The sequence below is a fragment of the Terrapene carolina genome, unplaced genomic scaffold (assembly GCF_002925995.2).
Source record: "Terrapene carolina triunguis isolate 2854851 unplaced genomic scaffold, T_m_triunguis-2.0 Scaffold130, whole genome shotgun sequence".
Classification (NCBI taxonomy): Eukaryota; Metazoa; Chordata; order Testudines; family Emydidae; genus Terrapene; species Terrapene triunguis.
The window spans coordinates 25,742,454-25,756,671 of record NW_020664481.1 but is presented as its reverse complement, the minus strand read 5'-3'; the positions used below and the strand labels follow the sequence as shown (position 1 = coordinate 25,756,671).

Genomic DNA, 14,218 nt, shown 5'->3' with positions numbered 1-14,218 from the left:
TCCTATGTGCATAGGGACAGTCACTTGTGGATTAACTGTATGTGGGCTATGAAAATGGGGGAAAGGCTTCTTACATCTTTCCTCTCCCTGTGCACAGGCTAGTCTAGAGCGAAGTGCCCAAAGTGAACAAAGCATCAGATCCTCAACTGGTAGAAATCGGCAAAGCTCCAGTCACTTCAAAAGGCTGTTGGAAAGTAGATATAAGTTGAGTGGAGCTAGCTGAGGATTTGGCCCCAAAAGTATAACAAATGAAAGTAATTGGGCAGGTTTAAATTCTCTGTTTTTCCAAGCTAAGGTATTACTAGTAGTAACACATTGTAAAGAAGTTTAGCTCTTGTAACCTTTTTATCATCACTGGTAGGGCTGTGTGAAAACAGTGGAGATTTGGGGTGAAAATTCATGCAAAACTATTTATAGTTTCATTCTGGGTAATTTTTATAGTTCAAAAATGTAGCTTTGAATGGAATCTTCACAAACTGGCCATTATACATCAAAATGTGCCATTTTGAAAAGTTGCTGGGTGCAGAGCAAAAGTTGATCTTCATTGGAATTACGTTTTGAAGTTTAAAATATGAATTTTGGGAAATTGATGGTGTTGCTCAGAAAAGACTATCTGGGTGAAAGTGAGATCCATTTTCAGTTCAGAACTGATTGCATTTTCAAACGGAAAAGCTGCAAGAATTCACAGGCTTTTCACAAAATTGGACCAGTTTAATCAAACAAACAGTGTGAAAACATGGTTATTGAATTTCACATGTGAATGTTTTGTACAGCCACAATTACTGGTGACTTCCTGAAAGGTAGTGTCAAATGTTACAATTAAATAAAGACATGTGATTATGGGGTGTTATCTTCTGCAGGTACAATGAAGTAAAGAAGAAAATGGACCCTGGGTTCCCTAAATTAATTGCTGATGCTTGGAATGGAGTTCCAGATAACCTAGATGCTGTGCTGGATCTCAGCGGAAGTGGTGAGCGATCTGGCATAAGTCATTATAGAGCTTCCTTTCAAGTGTGTATTGCCCTTGTCTACTTCTGGACTTCCTGGAGACGTTCATTTCTAGTGGTTAATGAACATGCAGCCACTCAATCATTCTGCTTGGCATGCTGCCAGCTGAAAAAAGTTTTTCAGTTAAATATCCCATTGCTCTCAATTTATTCTTAAAGAAAAATATTTAGGAATTATTACATTTCCTGAACGTTTCTGGTTCCTGTAAAAAACAACCATCCTTTCAAATCAGTACCACTTTCATGCAGTACTTGTATTTAAAAAATCTGCTACCATTGATATTGAAAGTATTTAAGCTCCCCTGACACCTATCCCTGGGAAAGGAAGTCTCTTAGAAATAGAGATTTAGTTGCAAAGGAATCCTTTGATTTTTAGTTCTCATTTTCCCTTTTTAGAAATGAGCAAACCAAATTAGATAACACAGTTCCTCCCCATTCCAAACCCATGTTTAAAATGGCCCATTAGAGAACTGGTTGGAGTAGAGATGGGTTTGAGCCATATTGTGGAATATGGAACCCTGGGGGGAGTAAGAATCCAAATATGGAACCCTGAGGGGAGTCAGAAGCCAAGTTTTGCCAACTGGAACATCTCTACTTTGGAGGAGTTTTCTCCACTTTGTTTCATCATGGATTGGAAGTGGAAGTAATAATATACCTCAGGAAAGGGTCTTCTTCCAGAACACTTGACCAGAACCAGAATGCCAAAAACCTCATGGGAAAAGAGACTTCTCATGAGAAAGTCAGTGCAATGTTAGATTTTGTCTAAACACCTGAACTTTTGAATTGAATACAAATTCTGAACTGTTGGGCACCTACCCAACACTTACCTCATTGTCAATATAATTTGTATACTGGGTCTTCATTTTGTCTTTATGTTTTATATGCCATGTCTTGCGCATGGGTAGCTTGAAGGCCTTAGTTTTTTCTGTCACCTATCCTCTAGGACAGTGTTTCCCTACACAAGTGGCGTCCCAACTTTGGGAAAGCCCCTGGTGGGCCGGACCGGTTTGTCTACCTGCCACGTCCGCAGGTCCGGCCAATCGCGGCTCCCACTGGCCGTGGTTCGCTGCTCCGGGCCAATGGGAGCTGCTGGAAGCGGCGCAGGCTGAGGGACGTACTGGCCACCACTTCCAGCAGCTCCCATTCACCCGGAGCGGTGAACCGCGGCCAGTGGGAGCCGCGATCGGCCGGACCTGCAGACACGGCAGGTAAACAAACCGGCCCGGCCCACCAGGGGCTTTCCCTACACAAGCGGCATCCCAAGTTTGGGAAACACTGCTCTAGGAGGTTACAAACCTGTTCTATATGTGGAGGAATGTAAGAGAAGAATCAGTCACACACGGAAGATAAATGTGTATGACTCAGTCCTTAAAGCTTGGACTGGATGTCTGGGTCCAATCCCTCTGCTTTGCACCATTCTTGTGGTGTGAAGCCTGAAAACCAGATTAGCTGCCTTCCTGTGGCTTCTCCTTCTAGTCCTGGATAGGGTCAGCATAAGATCCTCTGACATAAGAAGTGTTCCAAGAGGAAAGGGCGTGACCAGGGAATCCTTGTGCCCATGAGATTTCCCCACATGGCTTCTTGGAATCATGGGTGGCCAGTTAGAGCATGTTCCAGCACTGTTCTAATTCTCCCAGGGTCTGAATCAGACCATGGTAAGCTTCAGGACTGGTAGCTTGGAGCCAACTTTGCTTCTTCCATCTCTGAATGTATCTCAGCTGCAGCTAAGGACCTAGTCCATTGTTTTCAGAAGTGGCCTCCATTTTTGCACTGACAACTTCCCAGGCACAAGTGTTTGTGAGATGTCACGGAGGTGCCTACCTGATCGCACCTTCATACCATGGAGCAAAATTTTAAAATGACATTAATTGTGCCAGCAAATATTTGTGTGCATAAAACTTAGGCTCACAAAATGGGCTTCATTCAAAATCAGTCCTCCCTTGATATCCCCTCTGGATTTCATATACACCTCTACCCCGATATAACGCTGTCCTCGGGAGCCAAAAAATCTTACCGCATTATAGGTGAAACCGCGTTATATCGAACTTGCTTTGCTCCGCCGGAGCATGCAGCCCCACCCCCCTGGAGCGCTGCTTTACTGTGTTATATCCGAATTCGTGTTATATCGGGGTAGTGGCATATATATAACATATATAAACATATATTACATTTGTATTAATAACTTTAATATATTAAATATATATATAAAGTTATTAATACAAATGTAATTTTAAAAACCCTGTTAAAAACAAAACACAATTTCTTCTAAATATCATTAGAAAAATTTCATCTATTCCTATAGATTTAGCTAAAATAATAAACAAACAAAAACTATTATCAAGAATTGTGTTTTCCATAATATATATCTTTTTTTTTTCTTCACAGGGTACAGCTACTTTTTCAAGGACTGGTATTATCTAAAACTGGAAGCCACTAGCTTGAAGATCGTTAAAGTTGGCAATGTAAAATCCGATTGGCTGGGTTGCTGAACTGTATAAAATATTAATAACCAAATACTTACTCTTTTTGTTATATGCCTTTTCTGTAATTAGAGATAGGTCTGAATGCTAATTAATGGACCAGTCTGGTACTGGTACCAAAACACTAAGTACCAGTACTCTACACTTTCTTTCATCAGATAATTTAAGAGTGTGCACCTCCTAAATATACAAAAGATGTTTACTTACATATCCCAAAAATATGGTACAACTTTCCAATTTTCATGCTAGTCATAGTGATGCTAATAGCAGAATATCCAACACCTTTTATTCCCCTGGTGCCTGAATCAAAATCCAGTGAAGTCAATGGAAACTGACTTCTTTGGACTTTGGTTATGTCCCCTGTGGGGTACCAGTCCCAAATAGGCCCAAATGAGATGTACCAGCAGTGCACTTTGATTTTTTTTTTAAATACAACTCTGAATATAGATGGACTTTTGTCTCAACGCTTGTCACCTTCTTGCAGGTTTTGGTCATCGTTTCCATTTATTTACATAGTCATACAGAAAGACTGTCAAAGGCACAGGTTGCCTCAGGATTTGATTTGTGTTGATGCATGATGGAATCATGGCAAGAAACTGTATTAAAAGTATTGTTTTAAAGTACTTTTTATTTTAATATCTTAGTTAAAATTTAGCAATTTGCTTCATGCACTTTGTTACTACTATCACTTGTTTATATGGACAGAATGACTCAGATTTTTGAGGTCGATGCATTATACATAAAAAGCCAAGTACTAATGTTTAACTTGTTTTATTTTATTTTATTTTGTTTGTTCTCTATAACATTGGGGGGCTTGTTTGTTTATTTGTTGACCTGCTTACTTATACATTGGGCGATGGAAAATTTTCAATCTACTACCTGATGGAATGTTTTTATTCATAAAAAAAAAAAAAAATCCCACACAAGAAATGCCAATGATACAAATAAAACCAAATGATGCTGTCAGTGATTCTCATAGACATGCTTCCTTGAATTGTTTGAATTTACAAAGCATTTTGGTAGCATGTTAAATTGAGTGTCTGTCAAAGGAAAGACAATATTAACCCACAACAGAAATGCATATTGGAAGGGTTTAGGAACTCAGGTTCAAATTCTCAGTTGGTGACTTCAATAGAGCTGCACCAATTTACACCAATCGGAAATGTCATAGAATCATAGGGTCAGAAGGGACTGCAAGGGTCATCTAGTCTAACACCCTGCCAAGATGCAGGATTTGTTGCGTCTAAACTATCCAAGATAGATAGCTATTCAGCCTCTTTTTAATAACCTCCAGTGAAGAAGCTTCTACAACCTCCGTAGGCAGTCTGTTCCATTTTCCTACTGTTTTTACAGTTAGGAAGTTTTTCCTGAGATTTGATCTAAACCTGCTATGCTGTAGTTTGAACCCTTTGCCTCTTGTCCTGTGGCAAAAGAGAACAACTTATTTCCATCTTTTTTGTGGCAGCCTTTCAAGTATCTGAAGACCTCTCTCATATCCCCCTTAATCTTCTCTTTTCCAAACTAAATATATCCAGTTCTCTAAGCCTTTGCTCATATGGTTTGAACTCCATCCCCTTAATCATCTTTGTCTCTTGCCTCTGGATCCTTTCCAATTTTTCTACATCCTTTCTATACATTGGTGACCAGAACTGGACACAGTACTCCAGCTGAGGCCTAACCAGCACCAAGTAGAGCAGTTCTATCACCTCCTGTGACTTGTATGCTATGCCTCTGTTAATGCAACCTAAAATTGCATTTGCTTTTTTTGCAACAGCATCTCATTGCTGACTCATGTTGAGGTTGCCAAGCAAGTTTTCCCCTATTCTGTATGTATGCATTTGGTTTTGGTTCCCTAAGTGTAGCACCTTACATTTGGCCCACAACTGCAGAAGAGAGCACTGTACTTCTACATTTAGCTTCCATGTTTTTCCACTGAAGTAGCCTTTCCAGACAGTTCCATTTGTCCATCAGCCATGTCTGTATTCCCTCAATGGCTTCCTATCACCTTGTCTCTTATTGCCATTGGTCTACAACTTACTTCTCTGGTTAAAGGTTTAAGCAGCCAATGTCTGATGATGTAATTCTGGCATCTGTCAGGAAACGATTGAATAAGATTGGGTATGGCATCTGAGCAAGAGACAAAACACATCACTGCTACAATAGATGGCCTGGCTGATCCCAAAGAGCTCTCCATTCACTCCCGAGTCTCGATTCCAGGCCTTCTTCACAGATATAGAAAGACGCAATTGAATAGCGATGCAAAGTCCCCAATCTGAAAAGCAATGCTGGTTGGCCACCAAAAATGAGTAGTGTTTAGTGATTTAAGGTGATTTTAATTTAAATGGACAAACCCCACATACTGTTAAAAGAGAACACTGAGAATATACAAAAAAGCACAGAGACCAGTTGTTAACATGCGGTCATCTTTGTCACAAATTTATCACACACATCTAATTATCTACTGTTGATTGATATAATGTGATTTTTAAAAAAATCTCACAAAAGGAAACAACATGCAAAAACACTTCTTTTCCCAATCATCTGGGGATGTAAAATTGAACTGAAAACTAGAATTAGCACTTCCTGTTGGGGACCAAATACTGTCTAATGTGCAGAAAGTGGTTTAGCAACTTCTCAGACTTTTTGGAGGGCCCAGAACAGAGCTCTTATGGTTTGTGCACGCATCTAGTGTATAAATCCATGGTCCCAAACAGGACACAAACTACCAGCTAACTCTGGCCCCTTTAGCATTGGGTCTCAAAAATAGCCATTCATCCAAAGCCACGGGCCTCTACAGTTTGAGTAAAGGTAAAATCTCTACTAGCTGCAGTATGATTAGGACTATATCCTCTGTAGGCCAGTCACTTGAGGTCTGACATTTTATCCAGGAGGAAGTGATTATACACAGAGTTAGGCAGAAGATTTTAATCTGATAGATTTGAGGTTCCAGGAGTTTTTGTTGCAGTGTTTTGCAGGTTTTTAAAAAATTGGGTGCAACCATTTTGTATTGGAAAGTAGTGATTCTAAAAGGAACTTTAGGGGTCATGGCGGATAACCAGCTGAACATAAATCCCCAACACAATGTAGCAGCTAAGAGATTGTGATTTTTGGATTATAAAGAAGGGAATATTGAATTGTATTGTAATTGTATAGAGCATTAGTGGAACCATTACTGGAATACTGTGTCTAGTTCTTGTGTCCACACTTTAAAAAGAATGTTGAAAAATTAACAAGTGTTCAGAAAACAACTACAAAAATGACCTGAGATCTGGGACACAAGTCTTACAGTCAAAGACCAAAGAAACGACTTGATCAAAATCTGTAAGTACTTACATGGGAAGATTTCTGATAGCAGAGGGACCTGTAATCTAGCAAAGACATAACAAGATCCAATGGCTTGCAGCTGAAACTAGACAAATTCAGATTAGAAATAAGGGGCAAATTTTTAACCGTGAGGGTAATGAACCACTGGAAAAAACAGACCTAGGAATATAGTGGATTGTCTGTCACTTGAAGTCTTTAAACAAAATGGGTTGACTTTCATTAAGAAATGATCTAGCTTGATTTAGAGTTTATGGCCTGTGTGATGCAGGTGGTCAGAAGAGATTATCATACTGGTACCTTCTGGCCTTAAAAATCTATGAAAGTTGGTGTCAATGCTTTTTTTCTGCACCCATAGAGGAAAAACTATAAATGGTATGATTATTTTAAAAGCATAAGAAATCTGGTATCACACTATGGACTACAATATTTTCTTTCTTCAGTTAAGCTGGGAGCAATCATGTATCTAATTAACTCTTAGTATAGGTAGAAGTCCAACAGATGGGATTTTTAGAAACCATATGAAACCTAAATGTTGCTTTTCCTAAAGGATGTCTAATTTGGTCACAGTCAATCCATTTAAGTTTGTTTAAACTGAAAAACAGAGGGATGTGACTTAGAAATAGAGTAAGAAATATTAGAAATAAGCATGTAAATCTGGACAATGCTCAACTTGTTGATCACTAGTATTTGACAATACTGGTCTGGCTCTAATACAATGGTTCTCAACCAGGGGGCCCACTGGGAGGGCCGCAAGCAGGTTTCAGGGAGTCCGCCAAGAAGGGCTGGCATTAGACTTGCTGGGGCCCAGGGCAAAAAGCCGAAGCCTGAGCAACTTAGCTTCGCAGGACCGCCTCTGGCGTGGGGCCCCAGACAGTTGCCCTGCTTGCTACCCCCTAATGCTGGCCCTGGCTTTTATATGCAGAAAAACAGTTGTCACACATATACGGACCATGGAATTTTTATAGCATATTGGGGGAGGGGAGGTCAGAAAGGAAAAGGTTGAGAACCCCTGCTCTAATAAACTCTCGTACTTGTTGCAATAAAATTAGGGTTGTGATTAAAGGGCATTTGTTGACGAGACTAGCCAAAGAAATGAATGGCTTTGTACAGTGTTTTTGTTTAAGAGGGATGAACAAAAAGTCTCTCTTATTAGAGGTGCTTTAGACCAATTGTAGTGTTGCTCCTATTAGTATACCTGTATCCCTGCTTTAAAAAAAAAAAAAAAATCACATGATTAAAAAACAATTTCTAATTATAAGAACAAATCTCCAGGGAATTGATATCTGCCTGTATAATTTTTTGCTTTTAGAAACCCTGATCTATGGATATGAGAATGGTTTGAAAATCAGATGTCTTCTTTGTTTACTTCAGGGTCATGGGTGCATGCAGCTTCCCAGATTAGCTTCTCACTTCCTGTGTAGAAGTCAAGTCTATTAATTAGGCTGCTTCCTATCAAAACAAACCAAACCAAAACAAAACAGGTCCACCCTGGATCACCATTTCTTGCCCTGCAATACTCTCAAATCCAGTTTTGAATCTTTGTGACCTGTTAACATGGGCTGATAAAGTCAACATGTTGGATAATTAACACAGTTCAAGGAGCAACCTAGACTAATTTTGCATACATTGTTCAGTGTCTGAAGACTCCATATTTTCAAAATAAGCCATATGCACAATGAATCTATGAGAGATTTTATAGAGAATGGCTTGCAGAGAATGAAACAAAGTGAAAGTAAGGTTATGTTGCAGATGAAATTAGAGCAGATAGACTGGCAAAGAATATATCAGGCTATATTGCAGATAGAGTGGCAAAGAATATATTCAAAAGGATACTCAATGACAGGCTGCCATAAATGAATGTTAGTTTGAGCCATCAGAATAAAGCCTATCCTACTGAAAAACCTGCTAAAACAATTTGAAGAATTAAAATGGAGATGCAGACTGAAATTCACACATATACGGCACAGTACTGACTTGGTTACAAGTGCTGGTGGGCAAACCACAAAAGACATGGAAGATTGGTGTGGTTTGGTTCAGATAATCACCCGTGAATAGATCTAGGCATTCAATTGGATCTAAATTTAGTCCAAACTACACATCTGATTTGTATAATCCAAAGTTAAATAGAGCATTAAAATTGAATTAGTGCAGCAGTAGGATATGGAGCACTTAGTTACATTGCTAAACTCTTTGCTAGCACACTCTTCGTATGCACAAAGCTGTAAAATGCAATGGTTGAGAGATTTCTGAAACACAACTCAAAAGAAAGTTTATATTGCAAATCTCTATCCTCCAGCTTTCAAACTCTGCTGACATTTTCTGTGCCTAAGTAACTGAAAGGTGCAGGAAGATGAATAGTGAGCAAATGAGGGAGTTGGGTTTTCAAACATGGATACCTAAACTACCCTGACTTTGGCCAGTCAAATCACATGTCTCGTGAATGCCCATTTTAAATGCTCAGCTACAGAATTTGACCAGCATTTACAGGTGCCCATTTCAATACTGGGTCCACAGTCAAAAATGAAATAAAGTAAAAGGTTCCATGCTCCATTGATTCTCTCTTATTATAACTTTCCAGGATATCAACTTCAGTGACAAGCTGTAACTTGAGGATGCACCATTATTAGTTTCATCCCTATCACCTACTTAACCAGAGCATCTAGGAGAAATCTCCACATACAGAAAATCTCATAAATCCTGAGGAGGAATTCGGGTCTTCCTGTGGGTTCTCCAAAAGCTAAGCTTTCATTATAAAATTAAAAAAAAAAAACTTTCTGATTTCAAAGACAATGGTTTTGTCTCCTTAATGAGACAATTGTAGTAAAATAAATTATTTCTCTCAGATACCACAGTGATGAGCATGGTATAAACCTCTTTAAAATAGAATATCTCAATTAACCATAAAGTCCAACTATGGTCACTTAAATACCATCACTGTTAATCACTTCACTGTTGATTGTCCAGCACTCCATAAATACCAACTCAAAATTCATCCAGTATGGCTAGATGCATAGTATCTTGATGGTCTATGTTCTTGCATAAGGAATAGAAAGAAGTTTTTAATGTTCTGAATATGCAAACAGGCAAATAAACTTTCGATTATACGGATGATCAAGGTGATGGCTATTAACCTTAAAATTATGGTGAAAGTGGTATTTAGAGTGATGTCAGCTAAAAAGTTGTGGACTCCTGAGGTGCACTTTGTGGCATCCTACATGACATTACTTGATTTTGTGGGTTTCCAATAAAACCTCTTTTTAGACCAGAAAAAGCCACTCTTCACATTTTTGTTGAATGATTTATATTTAATTATACTGATACCTGGCACTGACTTTGCACGCAAAGCATTTTTGATCTTGTATTTCTAAAATAGCTAACAGATCTCTAACCGACTCTGACTGTGACCAATTTGGAAGTGGAATTAGTCATACTGTCACAGCACCGATGCAACCAAAGTCTGAACTCCAGAGTATCTTGTTTTCTTATGGGACAGAAATTTGTTGACACAGACAAAGGATCCTAGTCTAATTTACCAACAGTAGATATATATTTTTAACAGAGTTATTACATGTGAAAAGCAAAGGGCATTTTCTATGAGTCACACATGTAACACGCCATTTCCAGAACTCAACAGAACAGCTATTTTCAAACCCTCGCCTACAGTGTTGTGCTCTCAGACCCAGTGAGCTTTACTCTCCTCTCACTGGGGTTTCACACCAATGCAACTCCATTGACTTAAATGGAGTTACTCCTGATTTACACCAGTGTAAAAGCTAGATAAGGCCCTGTGGGTTTAAATACCTCCACAAGCACATTAAGGGTATGGCTTCAGTACGTGTTAACTGTGCAACATCTACACCCAGGTTATTTCTCTCTCATTACGCTAGCTAAGGTTAGTGCAGCCCTACTATGAAATAATGCTTGATCTCCTGTGTCCACACTGGTGTGCTGCACACACTCATGTGAGACACTAAGACTTGGGGTTGGGGACGCATCCCATGGTTCTTTATGCTGCAGTAAGATGAGCTGCTCTATAAATTCTTTCCCAGTGAAGTGTGGGAAAACTTGTCTGCCTAAACTTGTCTGCTTTTTCTGGGCTCACGGAAGGCAGTGGAGGACCAATGGCACTCAAGTGGAACTAGCCTGTGTCCACACTCCCAGAATAGTTGAATTAGCAGCCAGCAAGTTGTGCTCACTCGAGCGTTAGCGTGTACTCCCTCTTGGGTCAGGCAACTCAAGTCAAAAGCAGCACCACGCTTGAGTTAAGAATTTCTGTATGTTGACAGGTCTCAAATGAGGAGCAACACTTGAGTTAAGTCCACAGTAAAGACAAGCCCTGAATCTTTTGTTATGAGGTGGGACTGGGCTGTCACTCAAAAGCACTCCTCCCCTGAGAAGCTGAGTCTGAACTACCCCTTTCCCACTGTTACTCCCGCCAGTGCCAATCTACAAGGTGCAGCAGCAGTGACTGGCCTAGCGTAGAGAGAGCACTAGGCAGCCACTGGAGTCTCAATCTTTGTTGTCTAACGCTGCTCAGAGCAAGTCTACGTTCAATGCCAATGCCTTGTCTCCATTAGCATTCTTACTTAGCTACCACTGCTGCAGCAGCACCAGCAGTATCAATGGTGGGAAATATTAGGGGAAAATGGTGAATATAGACAAGACCATATAGCGCTTTTCCTGCACAGGTCTGAAGACCCTCTACAAAAGTAAGTGAGCATTATTGTCACCCTTTCACACAAGGAACATAGAGCCCATGAGTTTAAGTGACATCTTCAAGCCACATAGTGAGGAAATGGCAGAGCCAGGAGGAGACCTCCAGCTCTCCCAGGCTGGTGTCTTAACCGCTTCACCACATTCTCTCCCTTCTATTATAATGTTGGGATAAATTCAAGTCCACTTAGGACTTTCCAGTGGTCATTATGCTATAAACCATGGCTACAGGGATCTCGGCAATCGTGGAGATTGAACTAGGTACTCCTGTTCCAAAGCTTAACCCTTGATCTGAAGGAGAATTTCCACTAGTTGTTAGCAGTACAGGGTCTATGACACACAGTGGGGCAGTTCCAGTTCTATCCAGTCAAGGGCAGTGGTGTACATTCACTAGCCAGTCTATTACAATACATACAACATAGAACATAGCAGAGGTTATAATACAATGCCACAGTTTACATAGACAAGGTGGATGAGGTAACATCTTTTATTGGACCAACTTCTGTTGACGAGACAGATAAGCTTTCAAGCTTACACAATGCTCTTCTTCAGGTTTGGGAAATGTATTCAGAGTGTCAGTTAAATACAAGGTGGAAGAGTTTGTTTAGCATAAGTACCTTTCAAGATCCGTGGGTCCTACACATACCTATCACTACATGTGCTGTACCTCATCCAGTGCACTAAATGCTCCAACAACTAAGTGGGTGAAACCAGACACTCACTACACTCTTGAATGAACTCACACAGGAAAATGATAAAAGATGAAAACATCCTATCACCTCTGGGTGAACACTTTTCACAAAGCGTGCACTCTATATCTGACCTATCAGTCCTCATCCTCAAAGGAAACATGTACAACACCTTCAAAAGACAAGCCTGGGTGCTTAAATTCATAATTTTGCTACACACTAAAAATCGTGGACTGAACAGAGACACTGGATTTATGGCTCATTACAACAATTTAAAACCCACTAAACCCCCACCCCACCCGCCTTCCCCTTCCCTTTCTTTCCCCCATATGACTGGAGACGTGTTAACAGTCCACTTCACCCTCAATGGCCCCTTGAAATATGCATTAAACATCTTATGCTAAACGATCTGTTCCACCTTGTATTTAGCTGTGAGACTCTGAACACATTTCCCAGACCTGAAGAGCTCTGTGTTGCTTGAAAGCTTGTCTCTCTCACCAACAGAAGGTCCAATAAAAGATATTACCTCATCCACCTTGCCTCTCTAACCTCCTGGAACGGACACTGCTACTACAACAACAACGCATACGGTTTACATAAGCAGTAAACACAGCAGGCTAAAATAGAAACGATACTAACTAGTAACTGGTTCATGAACTCTTGTTATTAATTTTCTTCTTGCCATTTTGTTGTGATTTGACAAAGCAACAGTTTCCTGCGAATTTAAGCAATTGTCATTAACTACTAGACTGTTCTTTACATCAATAGCAAATAGGTCCTCTGGGCCCATCTTGGACAAATGACTTCTCCACATGGGCTTGCTTTTAACAGTAAAAAACAGGAGCCTAAGCTTTCCTCTGCTTTAGGAAGAGATTCAGTCTAACAAATGACCATGCACTGGGCTCTGTGGGATCGCTGAAGCCAAATATGTACATTTACATCTAACTGCCTACATATACAAAGGGGAAACATTCTGCTCACTATTGGCTACACAGAAAGCTCATAAGAAATAGCAGTGAAAATCTTATACGTTTAAAGGTAGGGATATCTGTTGAGAACTGGGGAGGGGGAGGAATGGACGGACGGACCCAGAAACCCACAAGAGAAGAATAATGCAGTCAGAAAGACAGATCTGGAGGTCTCTCGAAAGCTGTCAGCTTAGCTTCCTGCATACCAGAGTCTGTCAAAGAGCTGCATGCTGCTATTTGAAACATATTACCTTCTGGAATTGCAATCCAAAAAGGAAGGGAAAGCAAAAAGAACAGCAAAAATGGCATCCTAGATTAAACTGTGTGGCTCTGATATTTACAATTGCACACACAATTACTATGATTTCATGCACAACCAGCCAAGTAATGTGTACTTGGCCTTTTACACACACAGTCAGTGCAGTTAAATGTGCATCTGTGATGGCTATGCACACATTTTGCACATATATTGAGTGTATGCAAATCTACGTTTTTTTGTGTAAAAATTCTGAAAATACTTATATATTTTAACGTATAAGACAGCTTTGCATAACAATATATTCTAAAAATAATTGTTCAGAAATTAAACACATTTATTTTTTTTAAATAGTGTAGGTGTTTATTAAGTACACGTACAACATTTTAAAATAGTGATTATGTCAATAACACATACAAATAGCTCATTGCTAACTAACCAAGTTTAATATTAACATCCAGACTTCAGCTCCAAAACCTCACTCAACACCCCCTGTCTCAAAAACAGATGGGCCATGTTCTGAGTAGGGATAAACAGCATAGTGACAAAAACCAGCAACAAGTCTACACTCACGTTTTCCCAATGGTTGTTAGCAGTAGTGCAGCAATGGTGGGAGAATTTCAGAACAACCTCAGTGCAGAGGCAGCCTTTGGGAATCACTCATGATGCCCATGGAGAGGCCCACACCCAGAATACAGGCTTCCACATTCTTGCAATGCCTAGATGATGAAAAGCACTCATCAATAGACACCACCTTTGCAACTTGCTTAGCTGCCTACCA

At 39.9% G+C, this 14,218-nt stretch overlaps 1 protein-coding gene across 1 annotated transcript in view; it reads left to right on the top strand.

Annotated features, from left to right (window-relative positions):
- The window catches only part of MMP2 (matrix metallopeptidase 2), a 45,680-nt gene extending 41,215 nt beyond the window's left edge, over positions 1-4,465 (top strand). The window contains exons 12-13 of the mRNA XM_024201404.3: positions 861-970; positions 3,393-4,465. Coding sequence (XP_024057172.1) covers positions 861-970; positions 3,393-3,496 — 214 coding nt within the window. The 3' untranslated portion in view covers positions 3,497-4,465. The remainder of the gene's footprint in view (positions 1-860; positions 971-3,392) is intronic.
- Positions 4,466-14,218: the final 9,753 nt, after the last annotated feature.